Source organism: Rhizomucor pusillus (assembly GCF_041956525.1).
Source record: "Rhizomucor pusillus strain CBS 183.67 unplaced genomic scaffold VTP01scaffold_25, whole genome shotgun sequence".
Taxonomy (NCBI): domain Eukaryota; kingdom Fungi; phylum Mucoromycota; class Mucoromycetes; order Mucorales; family Lichtheimiaceae; genus Rhizomucor; species Rhizomucor pusillus.
In genome coordinates this window covers 14,091-27,590 of record NW_027192167.1, presented here as the reverse complement: position 1 = coordinate 27,590, position 13,500 = coordinate 14,091, and the positions used below count along the sequence as shown (strand labels likewise).

At 42.5% G+C, this 13,500-nt stretch overlaps 5 protein-coding genes across 5 annotated transcripts; 3 read left to right on the top strand and 2 right to left on the bottom strand.

Moving 5' to 3' along the window:
* Nucleotides 1-786: 786 nt before the first annotated feature.
* Nucleotides 787-5,814, top strand: VTP01DRAFT_5744 (uncharacterized protein; the record flags this gene model as incomplete). The annotated part of the gene is made up of 22 exons (XM_069384570.1): nucleotides 787-888; nucleotides 960-1,310; nucleotides 1,368-1,435; nucleotides 1,491-1,587; nucleotides 1,643-1,743; nucleotides 1,801-1,901; nucleotides 1,959-2,023; nucleotides 2,090-2,186; nucleotides 2,244-2,506; nucleotides 2,566-2,765; nucleotides 2,821-2,924; nucleotides 2,979-3,128; nucleotides 3,191-3,347; nucleotides 3,404-3,484; nucleotides 3,545-3,642; nucleotides 3,705-4,147; nucleotides 4,212-4,330; nucleotides 4,390-4,707; nucleotides 4,762-4,821; nucleotides 4,892-5,038; nucleotides 5,111-5,214; nucleotides 5,276-5,814. 22 exons carry the CDS (start codon nucleotides 787-789, stop codon nucleotides 5,812-5,814), a joined length of 3,765 nt encoding a protein of 1,254 aa, XP_069234980.1.
* A 378-nt stretch (nucleotides 5,815-6,192) lies between these two features.
* VTP01DRAFT_5743 (uncharacterized protein) lies at nucleotides 6,193-7,545 on the bottom strand (the record flags this gene model as incomplete). Its single annotated transcript, XM_069384569.1, has 7 exons — nucleotides 6,193-6,360; nucleotides 6,433-6,697; nucleotides 6,769-6,889; nucleotides 6,950-7,026; nucleotides 7,081-7,156; nucleotides 7,217-7,377; nucleotides 7,442-7,545. The coding sequence occupies 7 exons, from the start codon at nucleotides 7,543-7,545 to the stop codon at nucleotides 6,193-6,195; spliced, it is 972 nt and encodes a 323-aa protein (XP_069234979.1).
* Nucleotides 7,546-8,099: 554 nt separating this feature from the next.
* VTP01DRAFT_5742 (uncharacterized protein) lies at nucleotides 8,100-11,099 on the bottom strand (the record flags this gene model as incomplete). The annotated part of the gene is made up of 12 exons (XM_069384568.1): nucleotides 8,100-8,407; nucleotides 8,475-8,799; nucleotides 8,861-8,995; nucleotides 9,049-9,180; nucleotides 9,242-9,442; nucleotides 9,501-9,667; nucleotides 9,722-9,836; nucleotides 9,895-9,929; nucleotides 9,996-10,441; nucleotides 10,495-10,620; nucleotides 10,689-10,721; nucleotides 10,801-11,099. The coding sequence occupies 12 exons, from the start codon at nucleotides 11,097-11,099 to the stop codon at nucleotides 8,100-8,102; spliced, it is 2,322 nt and encodes a 773-aa protein (XP_069234978.1).
* A 156-nt stretch (nucleotides 11,100-11,255) lies between these two features.
* On the top strand, nucleotides 11,256-11,956 carry VTP01DRAFT_5741 (uncharacterized protein; the record flags this gene model as incomplete). The annotated part of the gene is made up of 4 exons (XM_069384567.1): nucleotides 11,256-11,468; nucleotides 11,559-11,708; nucleotides 11,784-11,858; nucleotides 11,933-11,956. The coding sequence occupies 4 exons, from the start codon at nucleotides 11,256-11,258 to the stop codon at nucleotides 11,954-11,956; spliced, it is 462 nt and encodes a 153-aa protein (XP_069234977.1).
* A 122-nt stretch (nucleotides 11,957-12,078) lies between these two features.
* Nucleotides 12,079-13,244, top strand: VTP01DRAFT_5740 (uncharacterized protein; the record flags this gene model as incomplete). Its single annotated transcript, XM_069384566.1, has 6 exons — nucleotides 12,079-12,167; nucleotides 12,252-12,308; nucleotides 12,375-12,430; nucleotides 12,549-12,744; nucleotides 12,813-12,954; nucleotides 13,026-13,244. 6 exons carry the CDS (start codon nucleotides 12,079-12,081, stop codon nucleotides 13,242-13,244), a joined length of 759 nt encoding a protein of 252 aa, XP_069234976.1.
* Nucleotides 13,245-13,500: the final 256 nt, after the last annotated feature.

Here is a 13,500-nt window from a genome sequence, read left to right as displayed (position 1 = left end):
GCTTACCCGATTCACGATTATTATTCCTTTTCACCGGCTTTATCTACTGTTCGCTAATTGATGTCTGATGAATTAATAAAGGCACTAGCCTAAAACCATCTGTGAATTATATGGGTGCCTGCGGCGAGCCCCGGATAGTTATTATTTCCAGTACTATCTTGTTTGGGTGTACACCAGTACAAGCGTAAGCCCGTAGTGAAAGTTGCTCCACAGTGGGCCCACTCATAAATTCGTTGGTTCTTGCTTTGTCTTTTTAAGCAAGGTCCCACCTACGCACTCAAGGGCGCACGTGGACACGCAGGCACGCATTTAAGAAGACTAGAATGAACTGCAGCAAGCATAGAGACCGCTTCCTAGCTTAGTATTTTCTGCTGTGATAGTTAGCCAATTAGCCAATTCGCTTCCCATGACTCTATCATATTCACTTTTTCCAACTCGGAGGAAATCAATAAATTTAGGCTGCATCCTTCCGTCCATATTCTCACTATACATCCGTAAAGAATGGAACAGTAATATTCAACGGTGAGAACTTTAACCACTTAGTCACACCGATTGCTACATCAAAAGCTGTATCGAAAAGACGTGTCCATGTATATTTCAAGAAAGATGTGGGCATTTTTCAACATATATTTTACATCGATATTTTATTGTCAACTCGATTGCGAAGATCGCTGTTGTCAGTGAGAGCGAATGAGTTGAAGTTGAAGGTCCGACTGTTCTCACTTCGATCCCTTTGCATGATGGAGCGTTGTACGTCTGTGCGTGTTCGCGGCCAACACTAATTCCATGTTTGCGTTCCAGCATTCCGCATGTTTCGCGACAGCCATTGACACCATACTATATGGTGAATTTACGGGCCCTGGGAGCAAAGATGTCATTTGCATCAAAGTATGAATAGAATGGTGTTTCAATTCAGTTTTAGCATTCTCGATTCTGTGTATTCACACCGATCAAATAAGGAAAGCTCGATAGAACTGCTACAAATTGTAACAGATCCGCGAAGGGAGCTCTTAAAATCTCGCTTTCAGCATTCGATCTTTGGTTCTTTCTCAGCCTCCCGAGCCCTCAAATGTTCTTTCAGCGACAGCGAGACGCGTACATCAACGGATGTGGATATGGACAGCAACAATGATTACGAGTATCCAGACTTTGACATACCATTCACGTCACAGTCCCGGAGCACACATGATCATATTCTGGGGAGCGATATACTAGTTTCACTACTCGAAAATGGAAATCTAGTATTCTGGACGGTAACAACTTCCAACGGCAATTTGGAGGAAACAGGACGACTCGAGCCATTGATCAAAGTATAAAAACATGCATATCCAGACTATCAGCAGTGCAACTGACATAGACTCTGATAGATTGTTTTGAGTGAATTTGCACGTCCAGACGCTACGAACAAAGGAAACATGCTTGCCATCGATCCAATGTAAACGGTTAAAATTGGATATACTGTGTATTAGAAGTTAATATGACCTTGATAGGTCCCGAGTCATAGCAGTAGGCACATTGCAGAATCGTATCACATTACTTATATTGAAGGAAGTTATGTCACGGACTAATTTTGATCCTGTTGTGGCGGTAAGAGAATACGCTAGATCCTTTAAAGACCTTGGGCCTGATTGATCCGTCCTAGGGTGCAGTGATTGAGAATGGTGATTTTGTCTGGCACATGGAGTTTTTGCATACCTCGACGTCTTCTCGGGATCGAATTTTGCTTGCGGCTGTTGTATACAGGTATTATTTGTAATACATAGCAATCACGGTCTCAAAAGAAACTAATAGGTCTAATAGTGAAAATGATAATGTATTTCGAGTGGTCATTCATGCAATTGATGCATCAGATCCTTTTGATACAAAAGTTGAAAGGATCGGTCGCCTTCCTCTGGAAAAAGGTAACGTTTAAGCGAAGAGACGCACTATTTCACAAAGCTCACTTGTCAAGCAATAAGGTTCGCCTTTACCGGTCTTACTGGTTCCTTTGAAGGAGCAACCAGAGGCATTCTTATTAATAACGGTAAAAATAATTGATATGTCGAATAATACGACCTTTCAATCGGACTTGACGTATTCTTTCCTTTAGGAGCAACACATATCGTATTTAACTACAGAAGATATCATCAGCGGAAACACATTTTATACAACATCTTTGATACCTCGGAGGTTTGGCGAGCTCGAATGTAAAGAATTATGCCGAATTTAAGATCGAAGTATACGTACTTAATGCTTCTATGAAGGTCCTCTGTTTACGTCATATGCTATACCTACGGAGATATCTACACTGCCATATGTATACCTGGGATCATCAAAAGGCGCACTTTTTAGGGTGGAAATTCATGCAGATAATTTCGTGACGGAAACAGTTCAAGTCGGAACAGTTCACCCAATGTCGAAAACAATGTGCTACTTGGGATCTATGGAAATTATTGAGGATGACAAGTTTCAACTGACTGACGTTCTTTTCTATGCTGGTGAAGGAGCTGATAACCAAATAATAGCTGCAAGTACAGCGATCATGGATTGAAATTGTGATGCTTGCAAACTTATCGCTCGACACAGGTGAAGCGCGACATTCAAGATAGGGATAATGTGTTCGTCCTGCAAAATTTGGTCAACCGAGCACCGGTGAAATCCCTGGATACATGCTCAACGGAAGACGGCGTGTTTATGTGTTCGGGCTTGGAGGAACAGGGCACTATAAACATCACTGCAGATTGTATCCAAGCCGAAAAAATAGCATCATGCTCTGGGTGGCATGGGTAAGGTATATCAACTACACGCTACTAGCAATTATTAAACTTCTCCCTGGTCAAGAGTGAACCGTTTGTGGAGTTTCACTGTTCTTAATTCAAAGGAACAGGCTACGCCATGCCTTTTAGCATCCTCGGCCTTGGATACGCGAATGCTAGTACATGAAGGTTAGCACTGTTAGCGGATTCTCCAGATAACATAAAATTTACGTTTGGATTTAGACGGTGTGCTGAAAGACGACAAAAACACGATTCCCTTCATGGAAGATGTCCCAACAATACTTGTTGCAGATATGATTGTAGAAGACCGTCAAGTATTTCTGCAGATCTGCACTGAGTATATTCGGGTCTGTGATAATTTCTTTTATTCATGTAAGTGCAAACTTACAGTTAACGATTAACCGGATGCCGACATTCCATACAACTTGGCATAGCAACTTGGTCATTGAGAAGTTTCCCACGATTTAAAGAGTACTCAATCACGCTTGCGACTCTTTGCAATGGTACTCAAGCACCATGTATACTCGTTTATTTATCTTCTGGGCGCAGTAACCTGCTACTTTTACTCGAAATAGCATTGGTTCATTCGAGGTCAGTCTGCAGTGATATCATGTACTTCTCAACATAGAACTGAAGACAATGTTTAGTCGCTCATTCCATATCGAGATACGAAGCGAAACTGCTGTCAACGGAAAGGAAGCCAGTTTAATGAAATATATCACTCTCGAGTGGGTATCTCATAAACATCTATTCTCATTTCGGTTCGAATTCTCATGCGACGTAACCAGAAATCGTCCAATCTTGATGTTAGGCACATATGAGCCATCAATATTACTTTATGATATACAGTCAGATGGAATCGAATTAGTAACTCGACGCCAATTGGGTAAGAATCTCCGTGCTAGACATTGTACACATGAAGAAAACGACTGACTCGAGGTCGGGCAGAACTATCCTCCGAGCAAATCGATATACCCCATTCTGCAGTATTCGTATATCCAAACAGCAACCAAAGTGATATATGTCTTTTGATTGGGACCAGAAACGGCCATGTGCTCTACATCAATGTACGGGACTTGGTGTCTTCCGAAAGCCGAGATAATGTAGAAGTCATACGTCGCAAACTCGGTGAAGGTTCTGTGCAAATACTATGCGAGAATCCATACAGTGCGCTTGCATTGTGCGAACGTGTCTGGCGGATATGCGTAGATGGGGAAAATAAGGGCCTGTGCACGATGCCAGTGCTACTACCCAGGTTTCAATCTATCCATGCTATAACCATGGTAGAACTTGAAAGCTCGCTGTTGTGTATCGCAGCAGACGGAAGCTTGCATTTATTCGAGCTTGCGTCAGAATGCCATATCAATACTGTCAAGATTGCTGTCGGCGAGGTACGCTGATAACAGTAATGATTGGTTATACATTTATCATTATATATGCTAATGCAAATAATAGAGTCCATTAAAACTGATTCCTGAAAAATCGACAGACAAGGCACTTGTGGTCACTAGAACGGTTAAAAATGACCGTGCAAAATACATGGATTATCAGCTTCGGCTCATTGATTTATCCAGGCATGATATAAGATAGCAATAGCTGTTGAGAATAACCGCAACTGACAGGAATCTTTCAGGACTAAGGATAAACCGAGCAACACCGTATTGCTACCATCGAAGGAGTTTGGGATGAATTCACATATCTTGTGCATCGCGGAGTGGAATATCCGAAAGGGTGAAAAAATATATCGTTATATCTGTTTAGGACTGGGCCAAGCAGATCCACAGGACCGCCACCGCGGTGTGAATTGGACTTTAAAAGGTGGAACAACACACGGTGCCTTGGTGCTTTACAGAGTAAAGCATTCGAATGATGGAGAATATCTCTTGAAGCCTGTATTGAGGCAACATTATGATACGGGCGGAGTATTTGCAATATGCTCACACCCTGAAGGGTTAGTTTTATTGTCCCAATGCGTTTGTTCTTTGCACTGAGTGAAAAAATTTAGATTGCTTTTCTCGACGGGTGCGATTCTCTGTCTATATCAACTGGATCAAAAGCAGGGCAAGCAAGTATTATCCGACTAGGAAGTGCATATCGACGAGAGCTAATCCAGTGCAAAAATTTGGTTACTTTAGGCTTGTAGAGGTGGCAAAGAAAATGACACGTTTTGCGATCAAGTCCATCACCGTGTATGGAAGCCGGATTTGTGTAGCATCATTTACAGATTCAATCACGTTCTACGACTATGATCCTGAGCACAAGACGATAGAGTTCGTAAAAAGGTATGAATTTGCATTTTTTAAGGACCATCTTTTTTTGAGAACTATTATCTGAATTATTGTACTGCAATACAGCGACGCGACCTCCAGAACGGTTAATCATTCTTTAATGGTCGACGAGCATTTAGCAGTTGGCACACTTGGCCTTGGAGACTGTATATTTCTACATGATGTCTCTGGTAATGAAAAGCTGTTCAGCCCCGATTTCTAATCCGTAAATCTAACATATGTAGTGAATAGATAGTTCGTCGTTCGAGAAGAGGTTGATACAGAAGTGTCTTGTACACAGTGTGGAAATCGTTATCTGTCCAGTTCTAGGATCATTGCGGTCAAAATCACTGCTTACTGATACCAAAGAATCTGCTCAATCGCATTTGCTGCCATGGTCAGAGACCGAAAGCTATCGTAAACCGATACTAGTAGCAACTGTGCCTGGGAGCATTGTAGCTGTAAACCGGATAAGTCCACGGCTGTTTGAATTTCTGCTACATCTACAGGATGTGCTGTTGTACCATGATCCCTTCATGTTCTACGATTTCGACCTACTTAGGGACAAGCTAAGCATAACACACGTCATTTACGGCGACTTGATTGCACTTTACATAAGGCTTCCATTGGAGCAGCAACAGAAAATATTTCAAGATATCCAGATGGAGGATGAGCAAAGTTTACGGTCTCTTGCACAAAGCATTCTCGGAGTATCGGACGAATCGTTGAGAGAAAGGACGACGGTAGACTTGCTGTGCGAGATTATCCAGATATTGCTAGACCAATATTGAGTATGTAATGTGGCAAATAAAACAGCTCGAAAATATCCAATCCTAAAGAGTGAAATCGCTTGATGGACAAAAAAGGTCACAACTTATGAACCGCATGGCAAGCCTGCTGCCAATAAAAGGAGAATCACCTTCATAATACTGCAAGTAGCACTCTGGATCACGAATGTTGATCCCTCTTGTGTGAGCATGTAGTTCTTCTCCTTTTGCGCTTATTGTAGAAAATAATTACTCTCATTCCGGTCCAATATAGAAGTACAAATTTATATGTCGATCAAAATTTGCCTTGCCACATGCGCTCAACGCTCAGTTTCTTGTTAATGGATAGATGACAAAAATCCTATTAGCAGTTATCCTAATGGATGTTTATCTTGCAAAATCTCAATCCAACTCCATTGATCCAGATGATCTGCTTGCACCCGCTCCAGTCACGGCTCCTCGTGAGCTGGGAGGGGTAGCAAATAAGCTATTCATGAGATCTTGCAGCATATTTCCTTGCTTCCGAGGACGTGGAATATTAAAAAAGACTGCACCGATATCATCCAGCAGCTACAAAATGAAGATTCATGAGAATCAGTCTTATGTTCATGTCTACTATCTCGGAAAACTTTGATTTCTTACATCATCCATTCCTTTTTGTTGACGAGTCAGTTCAGCATAGGCTGCTCGTAATTGGCGGAATAAATCAGCAGCATCCCGCTGGATCGTCAAGAGAGTTAGACGAGTAAAGTTGACCCAGCTGTCCAGATATACAGGTTCATCGGTCGCTTCCTCTGCAGGTGCACGTCGTACACTTGCTTTGGTATCAGCGGTATCTGGATGAGCTTCCTCCAGGTATTTACTATATGCAACCGTTGCATGATGGATATTTTTAAATGCGAGCAATCTTCAAGAAAGCCAGGGTCAACACATTGACAATTAAAGATTAAGTATATGACGGTGAATATATATACATACTGTAACACGATGCGCGAAATTACGAGACCGCTTGATTCCTTTGCTGCCAAACTTCCAAGCAACTCTGCACTGTGGTCCGTGCCAACTAGTAAATGTTCCTCTGCTGGTCCATATTTACCCTCTATCAGAATTGGCGGTCAGATTGCATGTCATTGGTATAAGATGCATCGTATATACTTGCCATAGTAGAACATGGTGCCAACATAATCATGTAATTCGGGATCGCCTTCTTGATATTTTCCGTGCTTTTGTGTCCAGCTATTTATCAAGATGTCAGCAGTTGTTGCACGTATTTGTCAGTGTCTTGCATACCTAAATGCATTGTGGATAAAAGACTTTCGGCCTGGTTCATCTGCAGGATACAATGATAGGAGCTCAACCACGCGATCTATATACGCACACGCTTGTCAATAGCGATCTTTCGCTTGTATTATGCTGATAGGTTTACCCAAAGAAACGTCATCAACTTCCAAGCTGGCGCTGTTGTAGGTATCTAGCATGTAGTTGGCGAGGTCTGAGCCGGACGCGTATTGCTGATGCTGCATGAGTGAAACAGCCCCACTGTGGAGCAAATGGATCGCCTTGCCAAACTTCTGCTGCTTATTGTATCTTTATCATCTACGGTCAGCATCTGAGCAGCGAAGCGATTGAACGACTTTCTTGACCTGTATACCTTCGTGCAACCGTACGGTACATTTGGTGTGCTTCATAGTAGTTGCCATTCTTGACAGATTCCTCAAGTTTCTGCAAGGTTTTCTCGGTGCCTTTCTGTGCCATGTTGGGCTAGTAACTCTGTGGAAAATACACGGATGCAAGAAATTCGCGCGGGTGCTCGATTTAAGCGGATTCTTAATGTTTCCATTCTATGGCACGCCACAGACGAAGTGTTAGAGCAACTGACTCGCGTCCTTGACAACAGTGAATCAAAATAAAAAAAAAGAAACTAATAATCGGCTTTGGATGTGTATTGGATGTGCAAAGTTATATTGTGTTTCAGGGTAGTTACGATTCAAATCATTGTAGACTTTTATTAACCCTGTATTTGAAGCCATCTCTGCAACAAGCCCTCGCAAGATTGAAATGCTTATTCCGGTAAGAATAAGCGTACTCATTACAGCTGATGGTCCCTAGCGCTATTGTTTTCGGGTACGATTCTCGCAAGTTGCAAGCAAGGATGGAACGCTGCGCCTGGCTGTATTTCCCCATTTGCTTTCCGAGGAGTACCATTCTTTTGGAGCCTGCTCGATTGATGGTAGACTGCACAAACGAGCAGCCAGCGCAATCTAAATAAATGTGTCTGCAAAAATATTTGGTAGCTCTTGATGCTATTGTCAGTCTTCGATTAATATCCGCGTTGTCTTGTAGTTTGATAAAGTATCCAGCGACTCGCGATCGAGTTCAAGATCGCACGCACTTAGATCGAGGATTTCAAGGTTGGGACAGGCGTGCAAAAGTTGATATATCTGATTACTCTCCGTGATTTGCAGCGGGTTATACGAGAGATTTAGCGACAAGAGGCCTGATGCTTTAGCATGGTCCGCAAAGAACGAAATGATTTCTTCTGTAATTCTGTTACAGCTCAAGTCGAGATGCCTTGGTAATTCTTCAAGAGCAAATAATGTCTTCACATCTTGATTATCTGCATAGATATAGCTGCTGTTAATGATTTTCTACCACTGCTCGGGATTGCGCATTATTATACTTACATAGTAAATTTGCAGAAAGATCTAGATGCTTTAACGGTGGCGAATATTTAAGCATGTGATGCAAGGCAGGGGAGTCTTTAGCCCCTAAACATGTCGAGCCAAGATACAACTCATCGTCAGAACTGGATTTGATGGCGTCTAGCAACTTTGCTGATTGCTCTATATCATATCGTAGGCATGCTTTTTTGTAATACTCGAGCATTGAATGCTGTTCAAATCCGACAACAGTTGCGTCCACACGGTTCAGGTCGACAGGGACAACTTCCACAAGTGTTTCATACTTTGAAAGTGCAGATCCATTGACGATGATGCTATCAATGACAGGCTGCAAAACCAGTGGTCATGTTAAATTCATTCCTTAGCTTACAATTTCATCTTTTACTTACATGAATACCAAGCTGCTCCCACGCTCTCCTACTGGTTTGTACCATGAACCATTCGACGAGACAGCTTTCGTCTCGGATGGGAACCGAGACAACTTGATCCCTGTGCCTATCTATCTTCAACGTGACATGTATTATCTAAAGCATTTCATTAATATCTTTGGAGTGACTGCAAACATATATTGGCTTACTCGCAGAACCGGCTTTTCCGGCAGAGGGTCCGATACATCGCCGACAGAATGATCGTCTGTATGGATAGTGCCTTCATCGCCGCTTTCTTGTACGGAGTCGACTTCCATTGGGTCATTACCATCGATCTTGCACTTCGAATGCCGGTTTAGTATATTTTCTTAAATCATTGTAGCATTAAGCGACATTGCATACCAGTTCCTTGTATCTTTTCTTGATCTGATCCATCAATTGCTTATAGTGACTAGCTTCATCAGGTCGATCAAAATACGTGTAAATCTTTCGGCCACGTTCATATGCTTCCAGCTCTTGTTCCAAAAGAATCTTTGCATTTTCAAAGTACAGCCTGCTATCTGCGATGATCTCATCGTTTAACGATACAAGCGTTTCCATAGACTACAGGAGTAAACTGTTTAGCAAAAAGGACTGCCTTTGCATTAATTGTCACACTTACGCTCTGACGTATATTAAACAATATATCAGCTTTCAGCTGTAAAAGTTTTACTCGGAGTGTGCTCATGAGTATTTGTATGTTGGTATCTGCGCCGTCGATAGTCAAAAGTGCTTGCTCCACTGATGCCAAAGCAGACTGAAACATATCGGCCTTCAACTGTTCTCTGCCTACCCATCTTGATCAGTTTGAAGATCAGCGCAATTTGTGGTAGCAACACATACAGAGGTCATGATATAAACGTGTACGAGCATTTACAGTGCTTAGATCATTTTCTGGAGACAGCGCGGCGATGCGGCGCTTTTTGCTGCGTATATTAACCGCTAATTTTTTGTAAAACTTGAGATAGACCTACTAGTTAACTACATTGAAGAAAAAAGACATCGTTTTTGATTACCTTGATATCTTGGTCGTCTTGATCCTTGGTGAATTCTAGATGATTAAAAGTTTACCCAACAATCCATTAGACGCACATTGCACTGGTTAGCAAGTACTTACTCTTTAGCTCGTCAAATGTTGCTAGTGCATTATCAAAATCCTCGAGCTCAACATACGTCTTTCCAATTTCGATCAAGCATCCCCTTTCATCGTCCTCGTATTTGTTTGCACGACAGATCGACAGCTCTTTTTGTAAACATTGCAAAGCTCTAGAAAAATCTGCATATTTCTTGCGTACGTTTGCCAGCTCCATCCATGCAGCACGTTCAGCCTCCGGCATTCGCAAAGAGACAGCACACTTGATAGCAGAGATCAAGCGGTTTTCGCCTGTTGCAGCGCTGTCAGGAAATTTTGATTCAATGACACCGAGATTAAAATCAGAGGATTGCTTTAATCGCTCCAAGTCTCTTGTGCTTTCCGGAAATTCATCAAGCAATTGCCTTTCTTGACGATAGTACTTTCTTGCATATTCAAAATCATTACAGCGCGCCACATCCATGTCGTGCCTACGCAGAACTTAGGGCGATGCTTCCAAATGATTATCTGTGTACAGGCTTACCCTCGTCGAAAATAAATATTTCCAATAGTATTGAAAGCATCGCGCATCGCCGTACGATCTTTGGTGAGCTGCAATAATTGAATGAGATTTTCTGAATTTGAGATTGCTGCATCGTATTCTTCCAGGCTAATGTACACCATAATACGTGTGAAATCGTGTATTCTTGGGTCAACAATCGGCTTCATCACTCTTACCCCACTAAGCATTCAACCATCAAACCCAACGTCCTTTAAAAAGTTTATCCCTTAGCACAATTCTCAAGGACAGAAAATCCACACCTCATGCATGAGCAGCGCGGTGCCGTACCTTATTTTCTGCTTCATGCTCTCATGCTCCTCATAGATATTCAATGCCCTTTTGCAGTACTTTACAGCATTCTGAAGGCCTTCAAATCTTTGGTTTTTGAAGTCTTCTTCCGTGAGACTGTCTGGTTCATACTTTTCGGTTTGTTCCTTTAACAGTCCTGCAACTTCAAAGTAATAGTCTGCCGCCATAAGATGCTTGCCATCCTCCAAGGAATCCCGAGCAAGTTTTTTTATACGCTTTATAGCTTTCGCGTATGGCGAGCCATAGCCGAACCCAATGGCATAAGTTACTTTGCCCATCGCGGCATGGACTGATCAAGGTGTCAAAAAGATCAGTTTGTGGTACTTCAATTGACCTGCAATTGTAAGTCACGCTTTTCGAGCGGGGCTAGCGCCTTGATAGTGCTGCACTTGAACAAACAAGCCCATCGCCTTTCTGTTGCCTAAATAGAAACTATGCTGCGTTCATCGACACGCTTGCTCAACGCACGCCTAATTACCCAACGACCATTGTTGACTGCCGTCCGTGCTCAGTCAACATTAAGCACCGGCGAAGTTGTAAAGGATCCTCAAATCGGCGACTACCCTAACTTGCCCCGCTGGAGTGCCCAGGAGCGTGGACCCTACGGCTGGTGGGATCCCCAGGATAAGCGCAACTTTGGTGAAACGGTATGGCCACGACTGAACAGCATACGAAACAGTCGGTCGACGACTTTTGCATTTACCGATTCGAACGCTCACGCGAATACATGGTCTTAGGTCCACGAAGAAGATGAGCTTATGGGTGTCTGGGCTCCCGACCTTCACACTTACAGCCCTTACAAGGCGCTTGCACAGCTCGGCTTGTTTGCTGGTGTCATTACAGCATTCTCTTACTTTGTGTATAACACTTATCCCGAACGTCCAGCTGTATGTTGCTAATGGAAAGAGATATATCGCTCGAGCATGTATGTTTCTAACGCGACATGCCTAATCTTTGTATAGGAGAAGCGTACCTATCCCTACAATGGCTTAAAAGCTGAGCTCGGTTCTCGCGAATATGACATTAGACCCCGCGGTGTAAGTATTGGACAATGATCTAGAAACGAATGCAAGAAGAAAAGGCAATTTCGGTATTAAATTATATTCCGTAGGCTCGTGCAGAAGATGAGGAATGAATTTCTGGAAACCGCGCAAAAGAATAAAAATGACCTCCATTTCATTGCCGTTTTACCATTTTTTTTTCTTTTTGTCCAGTTTCCTTTTAGCCTTTTCTGAATCTTATTAACAACTTTTTGAAATGAAGATTATCCCCATCCCAGCCTTGCGAGACAATTACTCGTATATCCTCATTGACGAAAAGTCGAAAGAGGCAGCAGTTGTTGATCCGTAGGTACACTCAATACTCGGGGACACATTCGACCGACGATGCAGCTGAATTTTGTCACTGATTCATCAACTCGGCTTGCTCAGGGTGGATGCGATGAAGACACTAAACATTGTCAGTCAGACAGGCGCAAAATTGACAAGGTTCGCTGCAAAACTAATTGAAGTTATTGCATCTTTTTCAGAAGAGTTGACCTGAGTACAAACTAGCATTTTCACTACAAATCATCTTTGGGATCATGCAAGCGGAAATATTGATCTTGTAGGTAACGTAAACTCGGTTATTAGCTGTTCCTGTCCACAGATACATTACACTTGATGGTGGGATGGACCAGCGATTGGGGAAGGAAGAGAGATCTAAAATGTATGAATACGTGCACGTAGCAAAGAAGCCTGGCCTAGCAATTTACGGTGCAGACGCTCGAATACCGGAGATCAACTATGTATGCAAAAACCAAGAAACTTTCCAGCTTGGATCATTGCAAGTAACACCGTTGCATACACCGTGTCACACAAAAGGCCACATCTGCTACTATGTGACGGATCCCAGAACGGATGAAAAAGCTGTATTCACAGGCGAGTATGTGTCAAACGACAGACACAGATATGCTTCAATACAGATCTGTTAACGTCTTTGTATAATGGCAGTACCCTCTTCCTGGCGGGAATAGGCAGGTTTCTTGAAGGCGATGTACGAGATATGTACGCTATCCTGTTCCATGTCTTGATGAAGCTACCGGATGATACATGGATTTATTGCGGTCACGAATATGGCAAAACCAATCTTAAGGTATAGGAGAAAGAATTATATCTAGTGTTTGAAACGTCTGTATTCAATCCCCCCTTTCACTTTTTTCACAGTTTGCGCTCACTATCGAACCGCAAAACGAGGCGTTGCTAGCAAAGTGGAACTGGTGTCGAGACAAAGCAATCACCGTGCCATCCACGATAGGGCAAGAAAAGTTATATAACCCTTTCCTCCGAGTCAATTTGCAGTCTATTCAGCTTTATACCGGCAAAAACGATCCAGTTGAAGCATTAGCAGCATTGCGGGAACTTTCTGACAAATTTGTATATTAGATAGCTTTTGTAAATCTTTTTTCCGTTCGCAACCACGAGTGGAACCTACACCGTGTTATCTAGATATCAATTGTTTGCATCGAGTACGGATTATCCGTGGATTGAAGATACGCATAATTCATATTATGTATGAATTATATCGAATGCTGTACAAGAGCAGTATGTGCGTAGTACTGTATATGCTATAATACTCAATTAATACACTATTTCCAGAAAATAATTTCGCTCTCCAGTGGAATCGATGTCGCATTCTCAA